Genomic DNA, 15,654 nt, shown 5'->3' on the forward strand with positions numbered 1-15,654 from the left:
AACTTAAGATAGGTGCTTTAGAGTAGGTGCGGTGGCCAATTGAAACCGGATCTCTCCTCCTCATTTATATCCCTCACTCCGCCACCACCTCCTTGGCAATCAAAGAAAACAACCTCAGTACGATGTGATGCTGCCCTATATCAGCAGCCTGAGAATGATTCAATACGATAATTACAGGTCATTGTCACTAAGTCAAGAAGCCTGCATGCTCAGAAACTTACTGCTTGATTAACTGAAAGCCATGCATTACTTCACGATACAGCACACCTGAAAAGTAATTTGGAGAGGTTCCTCTCAGATTAATCTTCCAATTTCTACGCAATTTTTTCTAGTATGAACAAGCCTCTATAAAAAAAAAAACCTCTGGCTTCACAACAAATACAGCAGTGGATGTTCTAGATAAATAATAGCAATTATTTGCAATTTATCAAGGTCAAGGTGCTTCTGTCTATATTTCCATGCACATAAACATAGCAAAGTTCTGCCACCAAAAAAAAAAAAAAAAAAACGCCATCAGCATGACATTGGTACTTTCCTGACCACATTGAATTTCTTACAGATTTTTTTCAAGAATACATTTTAACGTGTTATTTAAACACATTAGACTGATCAAAAGTGACAGCAAAGACATTTATGTTACAAAATATTTCTATTTCAAATGAATGCTGTTCTTTGAAATTCTATCCATTTCTATTCATATTTCTATTCACACAAGAATCCTGAAAAAATGTCAGAGCAGTGCAACCCTTTTCAACTGTGATAGTAATAAGAAATGTTTCTTGAGCATCAAATCAGCAAATTAGAATGATGCGGAAAATTCAGCTTTGCCATCACAGAAATAAATTACATTTTTAAATATATTTAAAAAGAAAACATTTATTTTAAATTGAAAAAATACTTTACAATATTACTGTTTTTGTATATTTTTTATCAAATAATATGCAACCTTGCTGAGCATAAGTGACTTCTTTCAATCAATAAGACTGAAAAATTCTTACAAATCTTTAGAAAAATCTTCCTGCTCACCACAAGACCAGTAATGTGCACTAACAAAGTAAATAGGGTCAATTTTGATTTCATGACAACTTTAAGATCCATATTTTCTCACTGAGGACAACTGAGGGACTTGTATATTACAAAAAGTGCAGTCATTCACTATCTTTAAGAAGGAAACAAGATGCATTAACAGCTGGGAATTATGTGTTATATAGTTTCTGAAAGGCCATTACTAAATAAATCAATGTAATATATATATATATAGGCTATATATATATATATAGAATAATTATATATAATATATATATATAATAATATATATATATTATAATTATATATATATAAAAATTTTCTATAAATATTATTTTCTGACATAGCCTACTCCAGTTCTTGTTAAAACACACTAGACATGCAAATTCTGTGCATTTTGGGCACTTTTTGTGTGAAATAATACTTATTTTGTCCAACAAAAGTGTGCTTTCACTTTAATTGAGCGTGAGCAGCAGCAAAAATAGACTCGGTGCCGAAACCCGCGCGCTCACGCGACGCTCCTGCTCGCGGTGTGAATGCACTCATTGATTAACATGCACGCCGAAAAAAATACGCGCTGCTCATGCGCCGCTCACGCTTGCGGTGTGAAACGGCCGTAATTCACAAGGTTTCCTATTGCGTTCCGTTTGCATGTGATGCTGATGTTGCGCGATGTTAATCATGGCGGGTGCATTTGACCGGCATAAAATCGACATATGTCAGACTAACCGGCCGGTCGCTGATCATGGCCGATTACGTGAAAATCGGCCAATTCCGGTCACCAGCCGATCAATCGGTGCATCTCTACTTCCTATGTTTTCATTCAGTTTAGCTCCCTGTTTGTTACTATGATTTAATTATGTTCACCTGTTTCTTGTTTAGTTCCCTCATTTACTCATGTATAAACCATACTCCATGTTCTGTTGAGTCCTTTGTCGGTTCTCGTCTTTGTTTAAGTAGTGTTAGCGTGTTTTCTCCTATTCTTTCGTGTTTATTAAACATTCTTATCTTGAATATTCTGTGTCATGCATCTGATTAACACTACCGTCTACGTGAGGACAGCTCAAAAAGTTTTGCCTTCTTGAGCATCAATGAAGAAAATGATTTTAAGATTTTCAAGCTGAAATTTCTCCTCAAGCAGTACTAAAGAAATACTCTTTAAATTAGTTTAATTAGTCTATTAATTCTAGGTTTGAGTCAGATGGAGAAAGATTCACATCCAGAGTTAATTTCATCCATTCAAAGAAAAAGACAGAAAGAGTGAGAGAGATTCATTGATCACAATCAAGCTGATTATCATTACCCAGTGACCTACTGTATACAGTCTCAAACAAAAGGAAACAAGTTTTAAAACACACTTTTAAAAAGTCCTAATGAATTGAAATGTCCCTTTTCTCTGGAATAAACTACAGCTCCTATTCTTCAAAAATGAAATATCTTTTCATGAAGGATAAGTATGCTGTAAATTAACTGATAAAGTCAGCATGCAATAAGCTGTGCTTCGATTACTTCTGATCCATTATCCATCGCTGACTGCAAATCACATGAAAATGTATTCAATTAGTGAAAGCCCACAGGGAGAGAGAGGAAGACCTTAAGAGAGGGATACCTCTTAATGCCGACCAGAGAGATAAACACCTTAATTATTCATCAATAATTCATCAGCGAGTGTCCAAGAAGGAGAGAGATCAAGAAGAGATGCAAAGTTGACTGCACTACTTCAGTAAAGTTCCCTACAGATGATTTAAAGAAACATGCATTCTTTCTTTTTCTCTCTCAAAGCAGTATTTAAAATGTTTCAGCTGCTATAAAACTGCATTCAGAGATTCAGTTTCAGAGCTTCACACACAAACAGGGTCCAAAATCAACACTTGCCAGGTGCCATATCCTAGAAAGAATTGGCTTGAGCGAGTAAATAAAACTGGTGAGTTACTCTTCAGTTAGCTGGCAACTGACTCGCGCTGAATTATTTGAGTCAGTTCTTTTCCATGATTGATGTGAGAGTTTTAAATAAAAGTAAATTCAAACCGTGTCTGAATTAATCTTTTCTGAGATTGAGTGGAAAATTTACCTTCTGAAGTTTGTTTAAAATTATAATTTTTTCTCCAGATCTGCATGTCTCAGGACACATACAGACGCTTTCCAAAAAATTAGAATATCGTGGAAAAGTTTATTTATTTCCATAATTCCATTCAAAACGTTAAACTTCCATAGATTATAGATTCAGGGCCCACAACTTAAATGATTTCAAGTATTTAGTTGTTTATTTGTACAAAATTTGGGCTTCCAGCTCATAAAACCCATGAAAACAGGATTTCCAAAAATTAGAATATTACATGAAATCACACAGTAATTACACAGTGATACCATGGTCATTGAACCAGGTTTTGGTTCTTTTGGCAGTGTGGGCAGGTGCAAATCCTGCTGGAAAATGAAGGAAGCATGAAGTGCTCTGAAAATGTCCTGGTAGACGGCTGCGTTGACTCTGGATTTAATAAAGCACAGTGGACCAAAGTCCTCTTTTCTGATGAGAGCAAATTTTGCATCTCATTTTGAAACCAAGGTCCCAGAGTCTGGAGGGAGAATGGAGAGGCACACAATCCAAGATGCTTGAAGTCCAGTGTGAAGTTTCCACAGTCTGTGTTGGTTTGGGGAGCCATGTCATCGGCTGGTGTTGGTCCACTGTGCTGTCCACTCAACGCAGCCGTCTACCAGGACATTTTCAGAGCACTTCATGCTTCCTTCAGCAGACAAGCTTTATGGAGATGCTGACTTCATTTTCCAGCAGGATTTGCACCTGCCCACACTGCCAAAAGAACCAAAACCTGGTTCAATGACCATGGTATCACTGTGTAATTACTGTGTGATTTCATGTAATATTCTAATTTTTTGAAATCCTGTTTTCGTGGGTTTTATGAGCTGGAAGCCCAAATTATGTACAAATAAACAACTAAATACTTGAAATCGTTTAAGTTGTGGGCCCTGAATCTATAATCTATGGAAGTTTAACGTTTTGAATGGAATTATGGAAATAAATAAACTTTTCCATGATATTCAAATTTTTTGGAAAGGGTCTGTATAGGATTTTTCTTGCATTAAGGCATCAACACAGAAATAATAATAATAATAATGATAATAATATATAAACATATATCTCACACAGTCTTTCGATAATGTGCAAGTGAAAAACAGCTAAATAATTCTTGGCATTGGGACACCAATGTATAATTGAATAAAATTAGTGCAATTGCAGTTTCATGGCCTTTAGAAATATTTATAGCCATTTTTCTCAATTCACTCACCAATGGCAGATGTAGCAAAAAGGTAATTTTGGACCCTGTATGCACAGATAGGTCTATTGTACGGAAATATGAGCACTCCAGCTGGCAAAAGTCTAAATGATATTCTGTGCTGTAGATGGCTTAATAGTCAGTTGTGTAATTTAAGCCATCTGTCATGTTATATCACATCACATCAAATCAAATCAAATTTTACATATCACCACACGACCAGGGCCAGCGGAATTTGTTTCCACGACTTAAATGGACAACCTAGGGTAAGATGGCTTCCTCCTTGCAGTGATCGAGCCAGCAAACTTCTCATTACTATGCCTGGGCTGTAAAAGGAATAGCTCACCCAACAATGTCATTATTGAAATGTAAATCATTCTTGTCTGCTAAGGTCATTTCAGGTCATTTTGTGAACAAATTGTTCTTTTGAGTCAGTTCTTTTCCATGATTGATCTAAGTGACTGTGAGTTTCACAAATCAAACTGAATGATTCGCTCACAAATTGGACTGATTCGGTTCACAACTGGATGATTCACAGCAGTTCTCTGCCCACTGGAGGGGAAGAAAAGTGACTTAAATTTTAAACTGTTCCACACACAAAAAAATCACACATATAAAACATAGTATCTTCAAAAGAATATTGGAAAAGAGCGTCGAAATGACTACTTTACAGTGCTTTTTTGATGTTTTTTTAACAGTTGTGGTCACAATTAACTATTGTAAAATGCAAAAATAAACCTTTTTAAAAAATAAATAAAATAAACCAAATTTTTTTTTTTTTTTTACAAAATGTAAAATTGGTTGTTGCAGAGAAGAATGAAAATCATAACGGTTTGGAACAACATGAGGGTAATTAAATTATACATTTTGGGGTGAACTATTCCTATAACCACTATACAGTGCATAAGAATAGAGCAGTTATGAATTACCTCCCAGGGTCATCCCAGCCTCAAAACACCTCCTCAGACGGCAGGATGGGCAGTTCTTCCTCCTCAGTTTATCTATGGTGCAGTCATTCCTGCTAGCGCAGAGATACTTCTGCTTCCCTACGAGAGAGAAAAAGATGTTCTTTAGAAGTTTTAACTTTGAGACAGTTGGCAGCCAAAGTAAAGCTTCAGAAAGGACAGAGCTGAGAGCATCACATTTACATCAAGATAAAATGTATAGATCAGAATAAAAATAGAGAACACACACACGCACACACACACACACACAGAATGCTCCAATTAGAGGAGCTGTTAACGCGGCAAGCCAGTCTGATAGGTCACAGCCTTCACTCTGGGCACTCGACGACAGCCAAATGAAAAGTGCAGTGAGATTTGAAAAGAGGTTCTGCGGTGTGTGTGTGTCTCTCTTAATCATGAATACAGAGCCACAACTGAAGTGACCTACACAACTACAGTCAGATCTGACATAAAATTACAATGAGATATGACACATCCACTGCCAGATATACATACAGTTTAAAACAATAACAAAAAACAGAAGAAAAAAACTGCAGTAAAACCTAAACAACAATAAATTAAGCACAAAAGCATACATAATGTCAAACTGTAAACAAATTTTGCATGCAATCATTTTATAAAGCTGAAGAGTGTCATTTTTAAATGTTTTTTTGTCTATGCCCAGGAAATCTGTTTGAAAACAGTGCACACCTCACCACACAAATTGCACAAATTCAGAAAGCCCTCTCTAACCTAGCGGATCGATCTACAATTTTTCATAAATGACAATAAAGAGGCCAGAATAAGACTTCTCCTCTTAGTATATTGACTGACAAATGACAACTGTTGAAACAGTATAATAGTGTGATATTTCTGTATTTGATTAAACTGAGGTACATTGTTACTCCTCTTAACTTTGATAAATTGTTTTGTTCCACAATCTCTGTGGGTGTTCAAAGCAAAAAAGGTCATCAGTTTATCAGAAGAGTGTATTATACTCTGCAACTTAAAGTAGCTTTATTTCCATGATGAACATTGGTTTATCTAGCCTAAACATTATTAATTAAACTTTGTTATATAGCTGTTTTCTATGTTAATACATTTTGTAATGTAATTTATTCCTGCTCAATAAATATTTCTTACTTCACTTCAATGGGGGGAGGAAATGAATAAGAGACATGTTCAAGTCTCTTTCTGCTAAGTGTTTGAGTATCACTGATTACTGATATTTTAATGGCAAGTCTTTGCACACATCACAGCCAAGTCTGTACTTTCTAAGGTTGTACGTATTCGATTTTCACTGCAACACATTCGTTTGGGTTGCATAACAGGGAAAGAATGTGTCCCTAATTTGTGTTTAGTTAAGACACAAAGTACTTGCGCTCTAGCTCTCTCTCTCTCTCTCTCTCTCTCTCTCTCTCTCTCTCTCTCTCTCTCTCTCTCTTTTTTTTAATGGCTTCAATGACAGTTTAAAGCTATAGTTAAAAGTTCTAATTAAAGTGAATACAGTCTTCACATACTGTGAATATATTTATCCATATGAATACAATCCAAAGCCAGACTTGTGTTATAATGGGTGTGTTTTTGTTACCCTCAGCAGCTCTCTTGAAGAACACTTTGCAGCTTCCGCAAGTGAGGGCTCCATAGTGACATCCAGATGCTTCATCAGAGCAGATTAGGCATGTTCTTTGAGGAGGAAGGAAAAACTCCATTGGGAAAATGTCACTCCTCCCTCCATCAAACCTAAAAATAAAAACACAGCATAAACTAATGGCATGACAAAACAATGACATAAATGTTCTTTTCTCTGTTATATCAGCAGAGGAAAACAAATATATACTGCAAACATGGAACTTGTTCTGTCACTGTGATGTCAATTGTGAAGAACAAATATGTGATCCATTATTAGTAATTTTAACAGGACAAGCATACCAGCTCTCATCCAAACAAGCACAGAAATATACGAGTAATGAGTCCGTATTTCGCAGCTGACTATCTCTAAAGTTTTACATCAATTGTCCAGTGTACGGCTGCTAAATTAGAAATGTAATTTTGCAGGTCCAGCACTCAAGAGATAACATTCCCTGTGAAAATGCACAATTGAAAGATGGTACGTGTGCCTGTGTGTGCCAGTGGCCAAATGATGGTGATAAGTAGAGGTGACTTTATCCTAATGCAAGTGCCAGGTCTCTAAAGAAGGGTAATAACTGCTTTATTGCTTAAGGAATGATGGAAAGATTCTGAGTTAAAGAGAGTCATTCAGTATCATTATTCTGTTCTGATGATGGCAGCCAATTCTGTCACCACACACATAGTGAGAAAGGAAAAGTGAACGAAATTACTGAGATTAGGAGAAGGGCATATTTTTGATATTTTCTTGGCTGTCTAGAACAAGTGGTCAAACTTTGTACATTTACATCTTTGTGTAAAGGAGAGAGTAGAATAAAAAAAACAACCTTGCAACGGAGAGCTGAGGTGATGCATTATGTAAAAAACTCATTGAAATCTCACTGTCACCTTTGTTTTTCTCTTTTTTCTCTCTGTTTTCACCTCTTTTTTTCTTACACACACACTTTGGTGCAGATGGTTCATACCATTCCCGAGAGTCTAATGTAGGAAATGTATTATGGGAAAATGACTGTTCACTTCAATTTGAAAACATTCCCTCAAAGATTAGTTTGTCCTTTGTGTGTATTCGATTTGAGATTTTTTTATTTATTTAAACATCTATAGTAAAAAACTTTGTTTTCCCCTAGTCTACAAATAGTTTTTTTTTTACTAACTTTACACAAGAATGATATTTAATAATGAATAAATTCGTTTATATGTGACCCGGGACCACAAAACCAGTCACATGTGTCAATTTTTTTAAATGAGATTTATACACCACCTGAAAAAATAATATTTCCATTGATGTATAGTTTGTTAGGATAGGACAATATTTGGCAGAGACACAACTATTTGAAAATCTGGAATCTGAGGGTGCAAAAAAATCGAAACATTGAGAAAAAAGCCTTTAAAATTGTCCATTTATGTTCACGATTCTGCTGCATTCACTCACAAAAATAAATGTTTTATATATTTACGGTAGGAAATTTACAAAATATCTTCATGGATTTTTGCCATAAAAGAAAAATCGATAATTTGACCCATACAATGTATTGTTGGCTATTGCCACAAATATATGTCACGCTGAGGCAAGGATGAAGCAGAGAGAGAATCCATATGCAAGCATACATTTAATAAAACAAACAGGTAATCCAGGCGGAACACAGAACTCAGGACAAGAACAGGTAACAGCTACATAAAACAACGACCGACAACCAACAACTGAAGCACAGAGGTTTAAATACACAGGCAAACAAGCTAAACAAGATAACAAGGGGGTGTGGCAAATTAGAAACACCTGGGAGAACTAATAAGCAAGAAAAACTACAAAGGACTACAAAACATGACACAGAACAGGAAATAACAAAAGTCCACACAAGACGAGGGAAACACAAGACAGGAATCATTACATAGCCCCCCACTTAAGGAGTGGATTCCAGACACTCCTCAGAAAACAAAAGTCCAGGAGGGTGGTGGGTCGGAGGCGGATCCGGGGGCGGGATGGAGGGCCAGGCCCATGGAACGGCAGAGGGCCTGGAGACTGTGACAGGACGAGAGGCCAGGGTGGAGACGACCCTTCAGGCGGCCAGGGCGGAGACGAACCTTCAGGCGGCCAGGGCGGAGACGAACCTTCAGGCGACCACAGCGGAGACGACCCTTCGGGCGGCCAGGGCGGAGACGACCCTTCGGGCGGCCACGGCGGAGACGATGGACCCTCGGACATCCAGGGCGGAACCGGAGACCACCCCTCTGGCGGTCCTGGCGGGTCGGGCTGGTCCGGAGGTGTATTGCCCCCCCCCCAAAATTTTCTTGGGGAGGCTCCCCGGTAAAGAGTCCTGGACCAGCAATGAAGAGGGTCTTGAGCTGGGCAGGACCAGCGGCGAAGAGGGCTTTGAGCTGGGCAGGACCAGAAGCAAAGATGGCTTTGAGCTGAGCAGAACCAGTGGTAAAGAAGGCTTTGAGCTGGGCAGCGATGAGAGCTCTGTGCTGGGCAGCGATGAAGGCTCTGAGCTGGATGGGACCAGCGGCGAAGGAGACTCTGAGCTGGGCGGGACCAGCGGTGAAGGAGACTCTGAGCTGGGCGGGACCAGCGGTGAAGAGGACTCTGAGCTGGATGGGACCAGCGGCGAAGGAGACTCTGAGCTGGATGGGACCAGCGGTGAAGGAGACTCTGAGCTGGGCGGGACCAGCGGTGAAGGAGACTCTGAGCTGGATGGGACCAGCGGTGAAGGAGACTCTGAGCTGGCGTGAATTGCAGGCTCGGCTGGACTGGCTTGAAGCTCTGGATCGGCAGAAGTGACGTGAACAGTCTCTGGATCAGCAGAAGTGACGTGAACAGTCTCTGGATCACTAGAAGTGACGTGAACAGTCTCTGGATCAGCAGAAGCGACGTGAACAGTCTCTGGATCAGCAGAAGCGACGTGAACAGTCTCTGGATCAGCAGAAGCGACGTGAACAGTCTCTGGATCGGCAGAAGCGACGTGAACAGTCTCTGTGGCGGCCATCTTGTCCGAAGACACAGGCCTGGCAGACGTGACGGGAACAGTCTCTGTGGCGGCCATCTTGTTCGAAGACACAGGCCCGGCAGACGTGATGGATCGCTGGGGTGACTCAGGCAGTGCGAGCAGCTCGGGCGGGGCCGGCAGAGCAGGACGCCTTGGCAGCGCGGGCAGAGTAAGACGCCTGGGCGGTGCGGGCAGAGCAAGACGCCTGGGCGGCACGGGCAGAGCAAGACGCCTGGGCGGAGCGGGCAGAGCAAGACGCCTGGGCGGCACGTCAGGGACGGCAGTCACCTCCGGGATGGTCTCCGTGTTAGGAGCCACCGGACTCGGGATAACCGGACTCGGGACCACCGGAACTGGGACCACCGGAACTGGGACCACCGGAACTGTCATGGAGGAAGTCTTCCTTCTCCTCCTCCGTTTCGGGGCCACCGGAACAGGCTCTGAACTGGATGGAACCAGCGGTGAAGAGGGTTCTGAACTGGACAGGACCAGCGATGAAGAGGGCTTTGAGCTGGGCGGAACCAGCGGTGAAGGTTCGGCAGAACTGGACGGGACGTGAAGATCAGGTGTTGACCTTGCGTGCCACGGGAGGAAGCTCTCTAGACATCTGGAGAGTGCCTCTCTCCAATCCAGACCGGAGAGATCGGGGAGCTCCCTCGGGTCAACCTCCCTAGCCCCCCGCTGGTAACACACCTTAATTGCCTCGTCACCCAGAGAGCAAGAGGCAGCGAGAGGAACAAATCCCCAGGTGTACTGGAACAGATGGAGGCTATCCAGGGCCAAGGCCGCGATCTGTCCAGCAAACTCCCGGGTCAGGCTGTGAAAATCAGGCATGACGCGAAGAGACTCAGGCTTTGCAGGCATGACGCGAAGAGACTCAGGCTTTGCTGCTGGATTCATCATTTGGTCGGTCGTTCTGTCACGCTGAGGCAAGGATGAAGCAGAGAGAGAATCCATATGCAAGCATACATTTAATAAAACAAACAGGTAATCCAGGCGGAACACAGAACTCAGGACAAGAACAGGTAACAGCTACATAAAACAACGACCGACAACCAACAACTGAAGCACAGAGGTTTAAATACACAGGCAAACAAGCTAAACAAGATAACAAGGGGGTGTGGCAAATTAGAAACACCTGGGAGAACTAATAAGCAAGAAAAACTACAAAGGACTACAAAACATGACACAGAACAGGAAATAACAAAAGTCCACACAAGACGAGGGAAACACAAGACAGGAATCATTACAATATACCTGTGCGACTTGTGACTGGTTTTATGATCCAGGGTCACATATTCATTTAAAGGGGGGGTGAAATGCTATTTCATGCATACTGAGTTTTTTACACTGGTAAAGAGTTGGATTCCCAAGCTAAACATGGACAAAGTTTCAAAAACTAAGTTGTACGTTTGAAGGAGTATTTTTGTTCCAAAAATACTCCTTCCGGGTTGTCACAAGTTTCGGAAAGTTTTTTTCGAGTATGGCTCTGTCTTACGTAAGATAGGGCGGAATTTCCTTATATGGGTCCTAAGGGCACTTCTCCGGTAAGATCGCGGCCGCGCGCGCACTCGTAGACTAGAGCAAGAGAGTGAAAGCAGTTCGCCATCAAAGAGCCCTGCCCGGCTTTTGGGAAGTCAATGTCACCAAAGAAGTGTGTTTTTGGTTGCCAGGGCAAGACAACCCTGCACAGATTCCCAAAGAACCCGGCGTTAAGGCACCAGTGGATGGAGTTTGTTTTCCTGAGCATAAACGGAGTTGTGTAAGACTGTTGTTCCCTGCATTTCGACGATGATTGTTTTATAAACAAAGCCCATATCGACGGATTTGCAGATCGTCTAATGCTTGAGGATCGAGCAGTCACAATGATAAAGGTTCGCGGTCGTGCGTTGGAACCGGACGGTGAGTAAAACTGTTTGTTGAACAAATGTCTCTGTGTGTTGTCACTAGCTTGGCGCGTTAGCACAGCTAAGCTTCGCCCACAGGGCCCACCCCCAGCCGCTCGTTTTTTTCCGGAAAGACTCGGTACAGCCTATCTTTCTGTTAAAAATGTAATAAAACAAAAGACTTTTTGGAGATATGAAGGATGCAATATTACTCTATAGGTACTCAAGATTAACAGGAGATTGAGTGAAAATGAGCATTTCACCCCCCCCTTTAACAGTATAGAGTAATAAACAGCCATATTAATCGACAAACATATGGACTGAAACTAGGGCTGTGCGATTAATCATAATTGATTTTCGATTTCGATTTTGGCTTCCAACGATTATGAAAACAAGATAATTGAGGTAAAATGATTATTTTGCCACTGCCACATTCAGCGGTGTGCTTTCGTTCCTCCCTAAGCCAAACTTAACATCCAAACCAGCTGAATGAGTGTTGTAAAATGCAGTCTACTCTTGCTAAACTGCGATACATGCCTGATTAAACAGTGTCATTAAAAGCACATTAAGCCACGAAAGAGACCCTGATCACATAAGCAAAGTATACTGTGGGCTTCTGATTGAGCCTGAACGGTCAAATAGCCTACACACAAAATGTCAAAATGCTGTTTTGGTAAGTATCCTCGTAAACATGGTCAGTTTTGTCTTAAGTGCATATATATATTAAACACAGAGGGCATATATTTATTCAAATGAATTGCAGTAGGGATGTACGATTAATCAAATCGTGATTTGGCAAAGGCTGCAATTACTTTATGCGCAGCTTGTCAGTGCAGCAGTGATCAGTAGTAAATCCAGAGGGCACTCTCACGCAGAAAGAGAGTGTTCCAAGTGTGTCCTGGCTTTACTCGACACGGGTAAATTTCAATCGAGGATACTTGAATTTAAGCGAGGAATCGTGACAGCCCTAGAACCAACACATGTTGTTCCACATTATCTGTGCTGATTGAATGGGAAAAATCTGTGTAATTCTGCCAAAAAGATTTTATAATGGTTAAATGTGTTAACAGAAGCTGAGAGTCCTACAATATTATTGGTAACTGAAAACACATAAAATGAGACAAAATATTGAACAAATGAAACGCACGCAGGAACTTTTGTAAATCACAGCATTAGAATTTGACAGAAATCTGCTGTAGAGTTTTCTGTGGAATTCTGGGCAGACTCCAGGGGACTCCTGCAAATGGGTAAAATCTCTCTAATGTTGTATAGGAGTTCTGGAATTCTTTGGAGGCGTTTTGGTTGTTTCACTAACACTACTGAAAAGCCATATCAATCACAGGGTCTGGGTGTCTCTCACTATCAGCATTATGTCCGCTATTGCTTTGACCTCATGCAATGGCATGTTTAATAAGGTCACTCCGGCTAAAAATACAGACACATTGAGGTTCCGAGTAAGAGCAGTCACAACACACATGCTAAAGTGGTGTTGGTTTGCTCTCACCTTCTATTTTCACTGACACGTTCTTTAGTCTTCCTCATTACTGTAGATTAGACATAACTTGATAGCTTGACAACACTAAAATGATATTTATCCAATATTAAATGGGGAGCATGTTTATCTTCATCTTTGTTTAATAAATGTATTGCCATGCTACGTGCTTCTGGAAGATTTGCGTTAATTTTTCATGCTGCCTTGTAGTTACACAGTAGTTATATAAATGTTATTTGTTAGGTTTATGTTAGCGTCAACAGTATACAGACACATTAGTGGAATAGTTCTCCCCATGCTGTTTAATGCGTTTGAGATGTGGTGTTTTCCTCAGTGCATAAATCATAAGTTTGCGCTACAAATAAACCTATTGAGCTGTAAAATTTCGTTTGTGTTCTATTTTTATATGTCAAGAGAATAAGGGGCCGGAGCTTAGGCTCATCCACTCCTGACAGAAAATGTTTAATATTTGCATGACTTTTAACATTTACATATGGAGAATATACCTATATCTGTCTGTCTGTGTGTCTGTTATTCGCATATCTCTCGAACCGTTAGTCCGATGGGTTTCAAACTTGACAGGTGTCTTGATACGGGCACGAGTAAGTGCAGTGCTAAATTTGACGTTGTTTGGATTAGAAATGCAAAATATATCGGTAAATATATCGGTAATAGATATATAGGTAATGTTTAGATGATGTTTAGAGGATTGTGGTTTAAAAATAAACATTCTGACATAAACACTCAAAGTAAAGATTTGCGTTAATTTTCCATGCTGCCTTGTAGTTACACAGTAGTTATATAAATGTTATTTGTTAGGTTTACGTTAGCGTCAACAGTATACAGACAAAATATACATATTTTTCCCATATGTAAAATTCACATTAGTGGAATAGTTCTCCCACAAATTAACTCATGTTGTTCCACAACTTAATGACTTTATTTTATTTTTTTTGTCTATAATAATGAAAGCCAATGGGGTCCAATATTGTGTTAGACCCCATCAACTTTCAATGCACAGACAAAAACAGCAGACAAATTCTTCAAAATATCTTCTTTTGTGTTCTACAGAAGAAAGTAAGTCATGCACAGTTTGGAACGACATGAGGGTGAGTAAATGATGACAGAATTTTCATCACATCAGTGTCAGTTTAGGGTATTGTTCTTGGCATTATCAGCTCTTGTGAACTAAGCTCATATTGGCCGGTGTGTAATGGTGTAATGACACCTAAATATAAGTGAGAGAGACTGTGTGAGTGTGTGTGTGAGTGAGAGAGTGAGTATGCAAGTGAGTATGCGAGTGAGTGTGTGTGTGTGTGTGTGTGTGTGTGTGTGTGTGTGTGTGTGTGTGTGTGTGTGTGTGTGTGTGTGTGTGTGTGTGTGTGTGTGTGTGTGTGTGAGTGAGTGTGCGAGTGAGTGAGTGAGTGAGTGAGTGAGTGAGTGAGTGTGTGTGTGTGTGTGTGTGTGTGTGTGTGTGTGTGTGTGTGTGTGTGTGTGTGTGTGTGTGTGCGCGAGTGAGTGAGTGAGTGAGTGAGAGTGTGTGTGTGTGTGTGTGTGTGTGTGTGTGTGTGTGTGTGTGTGTGTGTGTGTGTGTGTGTGTGTGTGTGTGTGTGTGTGTGCGCGAGTGAGTGAGTGAGTGAGTGAGAGTGTGTGCGCTATTATTACTGATAAAAGTAGAGACAGGGAGGATGAAGTTAAAACCATGTAGGTGTATGTATTTGTGTGTGAGAAGGGGACAGCACCACAACCAAGATGATGATTGGACACAGAGTACAGACATAACTATACTCAGTGACATGAGGTGTCAAGGGTACATACAAGGACAAACACATATCACTAAACCAAGTGCACACAAACACTCACAGGCACGACCTCTCTTTTACTTTTTCACTCTCTTTCTTTCTTTCTTTCTTTCTTTCTTTCTTTCTTTCTTTCTTTCTTTCTTTCTTTCTTTCTTTCTTTCTCTCTTTCTTTCTTTCTTTCTTTCTTTCTTTCTTTCTTTCTTTTTCACACACTTACCGTCAGAACAGTCTGGCACAGACTGAAGAAATAATGAAATACACTCTCACATGGATAAACATTTATGAATAATTTACAAATTACTTCATCGTCTGCTCTGTTTCATTATGTTTATGTTTCAGTCAGTTGGTCTGTGTTCATGTTCATGAGTTCATCCCCTCATTCCCCTGTGATCTTGTTAATCATCTCATTAGTTCCCTTTGTTTGTACCACGTATTTAACCCATGAGTTCTCATTTAGTCTCTGTCCATCCTCATCTATGTTTAACGTGGATGTGTGGATTTGATCATCGCTACTCCTGTTGTGCGCTTCATTCAACACACCATATTTTGACAATAATGCTGTAGGCCTGTACGAAAACAAATGTTTTACTTTTTCTTTCTT

The 15,654-nt window shown here is 40.3% G+C and overlaps 1 protein-coding gene across 1 annotated transcript in view; it reads right to left on the reverse strand.

Annotated features, from left to right (window-relative positions):
• ar (androgen receptor) overlaps window positions 1–15,654 on the reverse strand; it is a 112,685-nt gene that overhangs the window by 70,287 nt on the left and 26,744 nt on the right. The window contains exons 2-3 of the mRNA XM_079870840.1: window positions 6,852–7,003; window positions 5,246–5,362 (exon numbers count right to left, since the gene is read on the reverse strand). Coding sequence (XP_079726966.1) covers window positions 5,246–5,362; window positions 6,852–7,003 — 269 coding nt within the window. The remainder of the gene's footprint in view (window positions 1–5,245; window positions 5,363–6,851; window positions 7,004–15,654) is intronic.

This window comes from Squalius cephalus, assembly GCF_949319135.1.
Source record: "Squalius cephalus genome assembly, chromosome: 5".
NCBI classification, from domain to species: Eukaryota; Metazoa; Chordata; class Actinopteri; order Cypriniformes; family Leuciscidae; genus Squalius; species Squalius cephalus.